The 13,419-nt window shown below is 39.7% G+C and overlaps 1 protein-coding gene across 2 annotated transcripts in view; it reads left to right on the top strand.

Moving 5' to 3' along the window:
* The window catches only part of LOC129853948 (zinc finger MIZ domain-containing protein 2-like), a 67,562-nt gene extending 54,754 nt beyond the window's left edge, over positions 1-12,808 (top strand). For both annotated transcript variants that reach the window (XM_055920488.1, XM_055920487.1), the window contains exons 17-19: positions 4,141-4,307; positions 8,192-8,398; positions 11,940-12,808. In XM_055920488.1, coding sequence (XP_055776463.1) covers positions 4,141-4,307; positions 8,192-8,398; positions 11,940-12,047 — 482 coding nt within the window. In that variant the 3' untranslated portion in view covers positions 12,048-12,808. The remainder of the gene's footprint in view (positions 1-4,140; positions 4,308-8,191; positions 8,399-11,939) is intronic.
* The last annotated feature ends 611 nt before the right edge of the window (positions 12,809-13,419 follow it).

Below are 13,419 nucleotides of genomic sequence, written 5' to 3'. Positions count from 1 at the left end.
TCTTGACATTTAATCAGAGTAAAAATTCCCTGTCTTAGGACAGTTAGGATCACCAATTTATTTTAAGAATGTGAAATGTCAGAATAATAGTAGAGAGAATAATTTATTTCAGCTTTTATTTCTTTCATCACATTCCCAGTGGGTCAGAAGTTTACATACACTCAATTCGTATTTGGTAGCATTGCCTTTAAATTGTTTAACTTGGGTCAAACATTTTGGGTATGCTTCCACAAGCTTCCCACAATACGTTGAGTGAATTCTGGCCCATTCCTCCTGACAGAGCTGGTGTAACTGAGTCAGGATTGTAGGCCTCCTTGATCGCACACGCTCTGTCAGTTCTGCCCACACATTTTCTATGGGATTGAGGTCAGGACTTTGTGATGGCCACTCCAGTACCTTGACTTTGTTGTCCTTAAGCCATTTTGCCACAACTTTGTAAGTATGCTTGGGGTCATTGTCCATTTGGAAGATCCATTTGCGACCAAGCTTTAACTTCCTGACTGATGTCTTGATGTTGCTTCAATATATCCACATTTTCCTTTTTCATGATGCCATCTATTTTGTGAAGTGCACCAGTCCCTCCTGCAGCAAAGCACCCCCACAACATGATCCTGCCACCCCCATGCTTCATGGTTGGGATGGTGTTCTTCGGCTTGCAAGCCTCCCCCTTTTTCCTCCAAACATAATGATGGTCATTATGGCCAAACAGTTCTATTTTTGTTTCATCAGACCAGAGGACATTTGAAGTACCATCTTTGTCCCCATGTGCAGTTGCAAACCGTAGTCTGGCTTTTTTATGGCGGTTTTAGGGCAGTGGCTTTATCCTTGCAGAGCGGCCTTTCAGGTTATGTCGATATCGGACTCGTTTTACTGTGGATAAAGATACTTTTGTACCTGTTTCCGCTAGCATCTTCACAAGGTCCTTTGCTGTTGTTCTGGGATTGATTTGTACTTTTCGCACCAACGTACGTTCATCTCTAGGAGACAGAATGCATCTCCTTCCTGAGCGGTATGACGGCTGCGTGGTCCTATGGTGTTTATACTTGTGTACTATTGTTTGTACAGATGAACGTGGTACGTTCAGGAGTTTGGAAATTGCTCCCAAGTATGAACCAGACTTGTGGAGGTCTACCTTGTTTTTTCTGAGGTCTTGGCTGATTTATTTTTATTTTCCCATGATGTCAAGCAAAGAGGCACTGAGTTTGAAGGTAGGCCTTGAAATACATCCACAGGTACACCTCCAATTGACTCAAATGATGTCAATTAGCCTATGAGAAGCTTCTAAAGCCATGACATAATTTTCTGGAATTTTCCAAGCTGTTTAAAGGCACAGTCAACTTAGTGTATGTAAACTTCTGACACAGTGGAATTGTGATACATAAATGACAAAATTATAGTTTGTTTACAAGACTTTTGTGGAGTGGTTGATACACTTAGGTTGGAGTCATTAAAACTTGTTTATGTAAAGTTCCGAATAATATATCTGTGAATATATACTACAGGCTTCTATATAATTCTATAATAATAATAATCACCTTGTTTAAAAAACAACAATATTTTGGAGATTTTCAAGTGACGTAAATGAGCGCGGAAAAAGGCCATTCTTGAACATGGGGTGAGACATTGTTATTAATTTATAAATAAAACCAGTTTGTTATTTAGAATTATTTATTTATTTATTTGCGTTTATAGAGGGAGAGAAACCAAAAACCCACAATAATCTCATGGGTCTTCCAGTCGAGGCCGGCACGGGTATTGAACCGGCATCTGTAGCAACACAGCTTGTATCATAAGGTAAATGCACCAATTTGTAAGTCGCTCTGGATAAGAGCGTCTGCTAAATGACTTAAATGTAAATGTAAATGTATTGTGCAGTGTCTTATACCATTGCGCTACTCAGGCGCTGTACAACGTGACCGGTCGGGAGGGGACTAGACTACTAGAGTAAGAGCAAAATTAATCCTAACAAAATAAATAATAAAAACCTTAGTGTAACTACAGTTTCAGTAAGTAATGCTGAAGTCGTTTTCATTTATCAGTTTCTATTTAGATTTATGTCGCCCATTCATTGTCAGTTAGAGACACAGTAGGGCCCAAAAGCATAATCAGTGCTCTAACTCCCCCTTGTGCTGGCCTAGCACAATGAAGTGGTGACGCAGGGTACCGTACTTAACCACAAATTACCTCTAAGTACCGCAGTGTAAGCTCGCAATTTTTAAAGGAGGAACCACTGTAGCTGTGTGTAGGCTAATATAGTCAAAATGGTTGTAAATTGAGCCATTTGGCCAGGTAGAAGTTGAGCCAATGGATGATCCAATGGCAAGTTGAGCAAATTGTTGCAAAATGTTTTCTTCTCAGGCGTAAGGCATTATTGCTAGGATATGCGGCAACATAAGGGCCTGGCCTGTGTTAAAATAAAAAAAATAAAAGTTAGTGTTTGTTAGGAGTTAAGCCTATGTTAAGTGTTAAAATAGTGATTGTTTGGGGGGAAAATATGGACATTTACTAGGTTTCCATCCAATTGGTGACAGATTTCAACACTAATAATCAAAAATCTGCATAAAAACATGTGCATTTTCCCTCCAAAGATGTTTGACTTGTTGCGGATAAAATGCTGTGCGTGATGACGTACTGCACACATGGTAATTTAACCCTCCCATAAACCGGACGACGCTGGCCCAATTGTGCGCCTCCCCATGGGTCTCCCGGCCGCGGCCGGCTGCCACAGAGCGATGCAGTGCCTTAGACCACTGCTCCATTCGGGAGGCCCCTTGGTATCATCTCTACGGTGAAGCATGGTGGTGGCAGCATCATGCTGTGGGGATGTTTTTCAGCAGCAGGGACTGGGAAGACTAGTCAGGATCAAGGCAAAGATGAATGGAGCAAAGTTCAGAGATCCCTGATGATAACCTGCTCCAGAAGACTCGGCTGTAATCGCTGCCAAAGGTGCTTCAATAAAGTACTTAGTAAAGGGTCTGAATACTTATGTAAATATGTTGTTTCAGTTTACTTTTAGTACATTTGCAAAAATGTCAAACTAGTTATTGCTTTGTCATTATGGGGTATTGTGTGTAGATTGATAAAGGGGGAAAAACTATTTAATCCATTTCAGAAAAAGGCTGTAATGTAACAAAATGTGGGAAAAGTCAAGGGGTCTGAATACTTTACGAATGCACTGTATCTTAAATGACTGCATTTTCATGAATTGCATTATCTATTCTTGAAGTACAGTCAAAAACAGTATGTGACTTTATACGGAAGTGGAGCTGGAAGTAGACATGACCTTCCCAGTGGATTACAAACCACGGTCGTGTCCAGTTGGCATGAAATGGAAGAAAAGAAAACACTAATACATATACCAGTCCCTTTAGGATTCTGCGGTTATTATGTGAGGGGTTTCAAATTTTACCAATCTCCGCACTATTACCGCATAAAAGAGTCAAATCACTGCAATATTACCACATAAAACTGTATGATCACCGCAATACAAAACGAGAGCTAACAATTTTAACCAATTGCAGCACTTTTTTAAAGCATAAAATGGTTCAAGCAAGCCACACTTCAACAAACTTTTTCCCCTGTTAGTGCATTTTCGTGACAAAGTGTACAAAATCATTGCAAATTGGGTAGGGAAAGGGGATACCTAGTCAGTTGCACAACTGAATGCATTCAACCAAAATGTGTCTTCCAAATTTAATTCAACCCCTCTGAATCTATCACCAACAAAAAAAACTGAAAATCCCGGAGGGACTGAGATACGAAAGGATATTGTTTGTACTAATTACAAAGGAAACGACAGTTTTTCTTTTCTGTGTCAAAATATTTGCACAGTTTTCTATGGAGTACCCCAATGAACACAACCAATAGTTGGTTAACTCAGTAAAGAATGGTACTGACGTTTTTCCTTTAGTGTACAAATACAAAAGTTTTGGATTTCCAAATCACCTCTCATAGCCGTTCCCTGCTAAAACATTACTCTTATTTTTTACAAAGTATTTGCCGAAATTAATTTTGAAATGGATTAATTAGCAAATGCTCTCTGTGAAAAAAATAACATATAAACGTTCTTCTCATGTAAATTTATGGTTAAAAGGGTAGAGAATGTCTAAGTAACAAGAGTGTATGTCTGTTTCTGCCCAGGATTGGGATACCCTAACCAGCCTGGGTTCTCAGACTTCCCAAATGCCCCTGGCACCCCTAATGTTGGGGAGTTCTCCTCGGGACCACCCCCCCTCTCCTACCAGGCTGACCTGCCAAGTGGACTCCTCACTTCAGACAAACCCATGGGACATCCCATGTCATCCCAGGTACTAACCTCAACCCTGCTGAGTGCTTTGTTCTCCCTGTTCTCAATGGTCTGGAGTCTTGACAAACAAATCCACCTCACCCCTAAAATAATCATGTTTGTGCTTTTAACGTATTATCATTCACTTTTCATGTAACCAGCTAGGTGACAAAGTTGAAGTTCTCTTGTTCGTTTAGAGACCAAACTGTGGGGTAGTGTTGTAGACCTGGTCTTTCTTTTGTATGTGGGTCCTGGTTTACTAATCAGTGTTGATGGTGCATGTCATTATGATAAGTTATCCATAAAAATCATAATGTAATCTGAATTAGAGGTCGACCGATTAATCGGCATGCCCGATTTAACTAGGGCTGATTTCAAGTTTTCATAACAATCGATATTCCGCATTTTTGTACGCCGATTATGGCCGATTACATTGCAATCCACGAGGAGACTGCGAGTGCAGCAAGGAGCCAAGGTAAGTTGCTATCTAGCATTAAACTTATCTTATAAAAAACAATACATCTTAAGTCTAGGACTGGGGTGCCGCTAGCGGCACACCCCCCCCACATTCCACTGAAAAGGCAGAGCGCGAAATTTAAAAAAAATATATTTTTTAAATATTTAACTTTCACACATTAAAGTCCAATACAGCTAATGAAAGACACAGATCGTGTGAATCCAGCCAACATGTCCGATTTTTAAAATGTTTTACAGGGAAGACACAATATGTAAAGATATAAATCTATTAGCTAAACTCATTAGCATAAGACACCATCTTTTATTTGTCCACCAACACCAGTAGCTATCACCAATTCGGCTAAACTAAGATATTGATAGCCACTAACCAAGAAAAAAACTCATCAGATGACAGTATTTATTTATGGTATAGGATAGGTTTTGTTAGAAAAATGTGCATATTTCAGGTAGATGTCATAGTTTACAATTGCACCCACCGTCACAAATGGACTAGAATAAATACATAGAGCAACGTGTTTACCTAGTTACTAATCATCAAACATTTCGTAAAAATACACAGCATACACTAATCGAAAGACACAGATCCTGTGAATACAGACAATATTTCAGATTTTCTAAGTGTCTTACAGCGAAAACACAATAAATCGTTATATTAGCATACCACATATGCAAACGTTACCAGAGCATTGATTCTAGCCAAAGAGAGCGATAACGTAAACATCGCCAAAATATATTAATTTTTTCACTAACCTTCTCAGAATTCTTCCGATGACACTCCTGTAACATCATATTACACAATCCATATACAGTTTGTTCGAAAATGTGCATATTTAGCCACCAAAATCATGGTTAGACATTGACAAAAGTTGCCCAGCTGGTCAGACAATGTCGTGCGCCATATTAGACAGTGATCTAGCCGTATACATAAATACTCATAAACGTGACTAAAAAATATAGGGTGGACAGCGATTGATAGACAATTTAATTCTTAATACAATCGCTGATTTACATTTTTAAAATTATCCTTACTTTTCAATACAGTTTGCGCCAAGCGAAGCTACGTCAAACAAGATGGCGTCCTAAGCGATTAACATTTCTCGACAGAAACACGATTTATCATAATAAATTGTTCCTACTTTGAGCTGTTCTTCCATCAGAATCTTGGGCAAAGAATCCTTTCTTGGGGGTAATCGTCTTTTGGTCGAAAGCTGTCCTCTTGCCATGTAGAAATGCCCATTGCGTTCGGCATGAACTGGAACCGTGCCCAGAGATTCACAGTGTCTCAGAAATAAATGTCCCAAAATCGCACTAAACGGAAATAAATTGCTATAAAACGGTTTAAATTAACTACCTTATGATGTTTTTAACTCCTATAACGAGTAGAAACATGACCGGAGAAATATAACTGGCTTCACTAGTGCTTGGAAAAAGTGCAGGTCGGTGTCCACCGCGCGCCTGACGCAGCTGGAAAAGAGTTCTTACCTACACGTGTTTTTGTTTTATAGGGGCTGTGATTGCTCAATCGATACCATTCAAATCGTCATCACGTAAAGGCATCCAGGGGAAGACGTAAGCAGTGTCTGTATGCTCATAGCAATAACAGTGGCCTTTAAACTGACTCCAGATCAGGGGCCAAAATGTGTGAAATCTGACTCCATGTCAGGGAAATTGCTGTAGAATGAGTTCTGTTCCACTCAGAGACAAAATTTCAACGGCTATAGAAACTATAGACTGTTTTCTATCCAATAATAATAATAATATGCATATTGTACGATCAAGAATTTAGTAGGAAGCCGTTTCAAAAATTACACGATTTACATAAATAGTGACAACAGCACCCCCTAGCCTCAACAGGTTAACATAATCACTAGTTAACTTCACATCGTTGATGATATTACTCGTTTAACTTGCTTGTCCTGAATTGCATATAATCAATGCGGTGCCTGTTAATTTATCATCGAATCACAGCCTACTTCGCCAAACGGGTGATTATTTAACAAAAGCGCATTCGCGATAAAAGCATAATCGTTGCACCAATGAACCTAACCATAAACATCAATGCCTTTTCTTAAAATCAATACACAAGTATATATTTTTTTACCTGCATATTTAGTTAAAAGAAATTCATCTTAGCAGGCAATATTAACTAGGGAAATTGTGTCAAGCAGAGTCAGGGTATATGCAGCAGTTTGTGCCGCCTGGCTCGTTGCGAACTGTGTAAAGACCATTTCTTCCTACAAAGACAGTAATTCATTTGCCAGATTTGTACATAATTATGACATAACATTGAAGGTTGTGCAGTGTAACAGCAATATTTAGACTTAGGGTTGCCACCCATTCGATAAAATACGGAACGGTTCCGTATTTCACTGAAAGAATAAACGTTTTGTTTTCGAAATGATAGTTTCCGGATTTGACCATATTAATGACCTAAGGCTCGTATTTCTGTGTGTTTATTATATTATAATTAAGTCTATGATTTTATATTTGATAGAGCACTCTGACTGAGCGGTGGTAGACAGTAGCAGGCTCGTAAGTATTCATTCAAACAGCACTTTCCTGCATTTGCCAGCAGCTCTTCGCAATGCTTGAAGCGCTGCGCTGTTTGACTTCAAGCCTATCAACTCCCAAGGTTAGGCTGGCAATACTATAATGCCTATAAAAACATCCAATAGTCAAAGGTATATGAAATACAACTGGTATAGAGAGAAATAGTCCTACAACCTAAAATGTCTTAACTGAGAATTTTGAAGACTCATGTTAAAAGGAACCACCAGCTTTCATATGTTCTGAGCAAGGAATTTAAACGTTAGCTTTTTTTTACATGGCACATATTGCACTTTTACTTTCTTCTCCAACACTGTTTTTGCATTATTAAAACCAAATTGAACATGTTTCATTATTTATTTGAGACTATATAGATTTTATTTGTGTATTATATTTAGTTAAAATAAGTGTTCATTCAGTATTGTTGTAATTTACATTATTACAAATATATATATATATATATATAAAAATTGTCCGATTTTAATCGGTATTGGCTTTTTTTGGTCCTCCAATAATCGGTATCGGCGTTGAAAAATCAGAATCGGCCGACCTCTAATCTGAATGAATTAACCATATAAAGTAGAAGAAATTGATTAAGTTCAACTATAAAGAATACGTTAAGTGTGGGTTAAGATGGTTCCATATATTGCTTTGTTGTCTTGGTCCTTCTACAAATCACAGGTGCCATCAAAGTTGTAAAGAATTGATGATGAGTTCTAATTGAAAGGAGCATGACACTTTGGAAGGGTAGTTGGATTTGAGTTGAATTGGCTTGTTATAAAACTTTATTTTACTTCTAACACACCAAAGCATATTATATGTTGATGTGGCACAGACGTGTTATGCAGGAGCTTATAATACTTATAATACTTTTCAACTCAGATTCCCCATTCGGGCCGCATGGACTCCTCCCACAGTTCTCTCCAGCATCAGCAGCATCAAGGCCTCCATAGCAACTCGCACCTCGGGGGAACAGTGGCACCCATGATGCAGCCTCGCAATCCCTCCCAAAACACCAGACTACACACAGAAAGCTCCTTTGGGTTAGGGGGTCCCGCTTGCTCAGAGGTGCCAGAGCCTTCCTTGGATGTGAGTAGCAACATTTTAATTCACTCACTTCGTGACCTAGCTACTCAGTGCATTGCTACACTACATTTACACAATGGCTGTATCGCATCAGTGGAAACCAAGACTGTTTTCAGGGCAGTTCTGCCGGTTTGGACTAGCAGAAGTGACTTTTCGGTATTAGGTTAGGAGAATTAGGTTAAGGTTAGGAAACGGGTTAGGTAAAATGTAAATATTGTTCCAGACGTGGAGCCTTCCGAGTGGCGCAGCAGTCTAAGGAACTGCAGTGCTTGAGGCGCCACTACAGATCCAGGTTCGATGCCAGGCTGTGCCTCAGCTGGCCGCGACCTGGAGACCCATGAGGCGACGCACAATTGGCCCAGCATCATCTGGATTAGGGGAGGGTTTGGCCGGCCAGGATGTCCTTGTCCCAATGCGCTCTAGCGACTCCTATGGCAGGCCGGGCGCATGCATGCTGACACGGTCTCCAGTTGTACATTGTTTCCTCTGACACATTGGTGGCTGGCTTCCGGGTTAAGCGAGCAGTGTGTCAAGAAACAGTGTGTCTTGGCAGGGTCGTGTTTTGGAGGATGCATGGCTCTCAACCTTTGCCTCTCCCGAGTCCGTACGGGAGTTGCAGCGATGGAACAAGACTGTAACTACCAATTGAATGTCACGAAATTGGGGAGATCGCTGCAACTCTCCAACGGGCTCGGGAAGCGAAGGTCGAGTCACGCGTCCTCCAAAACATGACCCTCCAAACCGCCCGCTTAACCCGAAAGCTAGCCGCACCAATGTGACGGAGGAAACACAGTTCAACTGACGACCGAGGTCAGCCTGCAGGCGCACGGCCCACCGCAAGGAGTTGCTAGAGTGCGATAAGCCAAGTAAAGCCCCCCCCCCTGGTCAAACTCTCCCCTAACCCGGACGATGCTGGACAAATTGTGTGCCGCCCTATGGGACTCCCGATCACGGACGATTTGTGATACAGCCTGGGATCGAACCCAGGTTTGTAGTAACACCTCTAGCACTGCGATGTAGTGTCTTAGACTGCTGTGCCACTCGGGAGGAGACTCAGACATATCTCGCTTCAACTAGGCCTGCCCTGAGAACAGTCTTGGTTCCAACTTATGCAAAGCTGCTACACAATGGCCCTCGTTCATCAACTTGTTCATAAATAGGGCAACATTTTCGTAGTATGGTAAGATTTGCACTATTCATAATGCTTTTGCACTGTGTAATACGTAATGTGTAATACAGATATTGTATTTTGAAGAAAACTCAGAGGTATCAGGCAGAACTCATTTATCAGCAATAAGAGGTTTATTCAAGCAATTGGAAGGAAGGTCACTCTCAGGATGAACCCAGAAAGTAACCTCCAGGATATACCGGAAAGGAATTCTCAGGATATTTCTGAAAGGATCTCAAAGATTGTACAATTACAGCCTTTAGATACTTACTCTACACAAAAAGCTGCTTAACCATGCTAGGGGGAGGCAAGCTTACATGAGAGATGAGGGGTACTTGGCTCCCATAAAGCATTAAAACAAACAAAAGCAGGTTCTAACCAGTTCTCACATCCTATGTGTCTAAGATAGGGGAGTGATAAGATCTTTAGAGCCTCAACAGACATGAGCAGCCTGGATGGCTTTTAGTGTCCCAGAGATAAGGACGAATAACAAATCACTCCTTAAAATCGCGCAAGGTTCAAGGCACGAGAGCAGGGGGCACGGGATGGGCCGCAGAGCCGCACACAGAAGACGGACCTGGCCCATGGGGGAGGGAGGTGGACCCCTAACCCGCCACACTGGGTAGCACAGAGCAACACTTTAAGCGCATTGCACTAATAATGGTGCTGACTAGGGAAACATTCCCGCTGTTTTTAGTGCCAGTCTGCACGTTCAAACTAAAACAATGTAACTAATAATGGAATCTTTGTGCTTTCGTTCATAAAATAATGATAAAAATACTACTATTTAGTTATGGATCCATAATGAATTACTATGGGAATAAATATCACTGAATTACAGAAATATTGCAACAAAGTCGTCTAATGAAGGTAAACAAATTGTTGCCTACTGGAAAGTACTATTTCGAACACACACGGTCATGTTGTACAGTGCCATTATGGCTATTAGCAGGTAGCTGGACAATAGACTTGCCTAGGAGGGTAGGGGGAGAATTCTATCGTTAAATGTATTTCTAAGTTAGGTTGGCTGTATCTCAACCGGCCGTGATTGTTGAAATTTCAGTTTAATACACCAGAAAAGACTAAACAAATAATACCACAAAAAGTATTATTGTGTATCACATCCAACCGTGAATTGGGAGTCCCATAGGGCGGTGCATAATTGGCCCAGCGTTTCTCTCCTTCTAAAAACATAAATAAATGTTTTGGCCTTTACAAATATAATTTTGGCCCTTATTCAGATTACAATTGCTCACTTTCGTTTAAAAAACAGCAACGAAATAACCTCCAAAATATCGTTATGTATTGTCAAGTTGATGGCACAGTCATATAGCCGGCACCTACATAAAGCTGAGTGACTCACTCATTCATGGCTTTGGATCAAAATAAATAAGGTTCTTTTGATAGTCTTTTATAAAGAAATGTTTTGGTTATCCTGACCTGGACACCATGTACAGTAGCCCATTATGGGATATTAGCAGGACAATATACCTTTACCAACACCTCTCTGTATTTTGAATCTTTGTGAATGGGGGCTCCCACAATGCAAACAGTTGCAGGTTCTATACACGTGCCGGCCACCACCGTGAGACCCATGAGGCAGCTTTTAGTTTTAATTTAGAATCCTCCAATCCTCTATATAATTATTGGCGAAGAGTCACATCATATTTTTAAACATCAGTCATGTGTTACCTCAGGTAGTTAACAACCTGGTAACTTTACCAGTACATCTAAACATCTGGGGGCACAGAAAGAAAGGAAAAGAGATGGCTTCTTTAGAAAATCAATTAATGAAGGACTGATCTCTTGCATGTCCTCACTCACAAACTTGAAATACTTTCAATGTAATGCATCTCAATAGGTAGAGCTTTTACACAATGTAGAATCCTAATATTCCACAAATGACTTTGTAATTTCAATTACCAATATTTTAGATTTTTATAACAAACATATGTTTTTACAGAGTTAAATGTTCGTTTCTTTGTGCACAACATGTGCTTCAAAAGTAGCTAGAATTCATATACGCCCAATATGCTATATCTCAATCAATTAAAACAAATATATGTGCTACCAATGGAAAAAGTTAATTTAGAGCCCTGTCTACAAGCAAATTTGCATACGAGTGGTCTCGGACCGATTTACATGTACAATATCCAGAGCGACATTGCATACATTTATATACAGATGACATTTTATGCCAAAGAGAAACAAATCTGAGCTACAAAAAAATGTGGAAGACATTGCTCATATGTTAATGTTGATGACTATTTTGAACTGTGAATGATTGATTGATGAGCGAGGCACAATGTGTTAATGAGCGCAGTGCCTGTTGTTGTACATAATCTTTAGGGATTCTGATTTCTCTCTCCTCTACAGTTACTTCCTGAATTGACAAATCCAGATGAGCTGCTGTCTTACCTTGGTCCTCCCGATTTACCGAACAACAGCAATGATGACCTACTCTCCCTCTTTGAGAACAACTGAGTCCCGGTGCTCCTCTCCACAGTCTCCCATGGTTCCCTGCAACACATAAACTACATACAAGAAGTATCCCACCTACAATGTGGGTATAAAATACTTCCTGTAATATAAGAGCTCCCCTTGAGCCGAAAATGGCCGTCAGTGGTAGGCGTGTCGAGTAGACATTTGAATATGAGGAAAAACTTTTAATGTCCCTTGTCTGACTATAAACTATGGTAATATTTTGTTTTATATCTGTAAACTATTCCCGCATCCATTCCCTTGTTACTACCTTTCTTGCCCAAGGATCCAATTGTATTTAAAGGCTTCCTTACTAGAATCACATTTATTGTATGTCATTCAGAAGGGATTATCAATGTATGTACATTTTCTTATTCAATGCAGTTGTGATGCAAGTTTATGTCCAACTGAATTTGGTGAGTTTGAAATGTCCATTAAAGTATGATTAAATAACCTTTTTTAATTTACAATAATAAATGGAAGATGAATACATTGAGGGGATGCCCTATGTGTTTCAAAGATAAATATGTATTTTCACTGCCTTTTACTGTGATTTATCAATGCACAACAGTGACAAAACAGCAATGTAATTTCCACATTTACATAACCATTCCAAGCTATGATCATTTAGCACACCGGCACACACAATTACTCAGTCTTTTTATATTCTAAATTAACAGATTTTTATGCATAAATGTTTGACATTATATTCATAACAATGGTTAACAACCTTGTAGGCAAATGGAATAAATGGCAATCTGTAAGGCTTTGTGAGACTCAATTCTTTGGAGCAGCTATGGAGCCAAAGCCATACCTTTATGGCTACATGTAAATATATGGCTCTAGCTAAATCAAAGATGACCACACCAACCAGATGTAGTCCCCTATTACATTTTTTAAATGTGAATTTATTTGCATACTTCTGGTTCTTACTGATCCAGATATACTTTTATTAAATCCTACTTTATATTCTTCCTACACTAACGCTTTGTAGGCCTGCTCTTTGCAGAATGACAGAAAAATTAACTACACAGGTATGGGCAACTGGCGGCCATTTCGTAGGCCCCCGGATCAATTATTATTTAAAAAATGTAGAACTAATTCGGGGTCCCATTACTGTTGAAAGTTAGAATAGTAGAATATACTAGGTGCAATTTTGTAATTTGGTTGTGCATCAGCAGATTTTCTCTTGTTATGTAAGTCACTGACAGTCACTCAATTAGTCCATGTCAGCTAAAATTGTTTAGATTCTACATTTGTCTAGCCAAATATCTAAACCTGTAGTAATCAGGGTCCAATTACAGACCAGGGAGCCTCCATTAATTTTGTTGGCCACTCTCACTCCGATAACATATTAAAAACTGCAAACATTTCT

The sequence above is a fragment of the Salvelinus fontinalis genome, chromosome 4 (genome assembly GCF_029448725.1).
Source record: "Salvelinus fontinalis isolate EN_2023a chromosome 4, ASM2944872v1, whole genome shotgun sequence".
Lineage (NCBI taxonomy): Eukaryota > Metazoa > Chordata > Actinopteri > Salmoniformes > Salmonidae > Salvelinus > Salvelinus fontinalis.
Note: the sequence above shows the minus strand (reverse complement) of the source record. Positions and strands in the feature narration are given on the sequence as shown.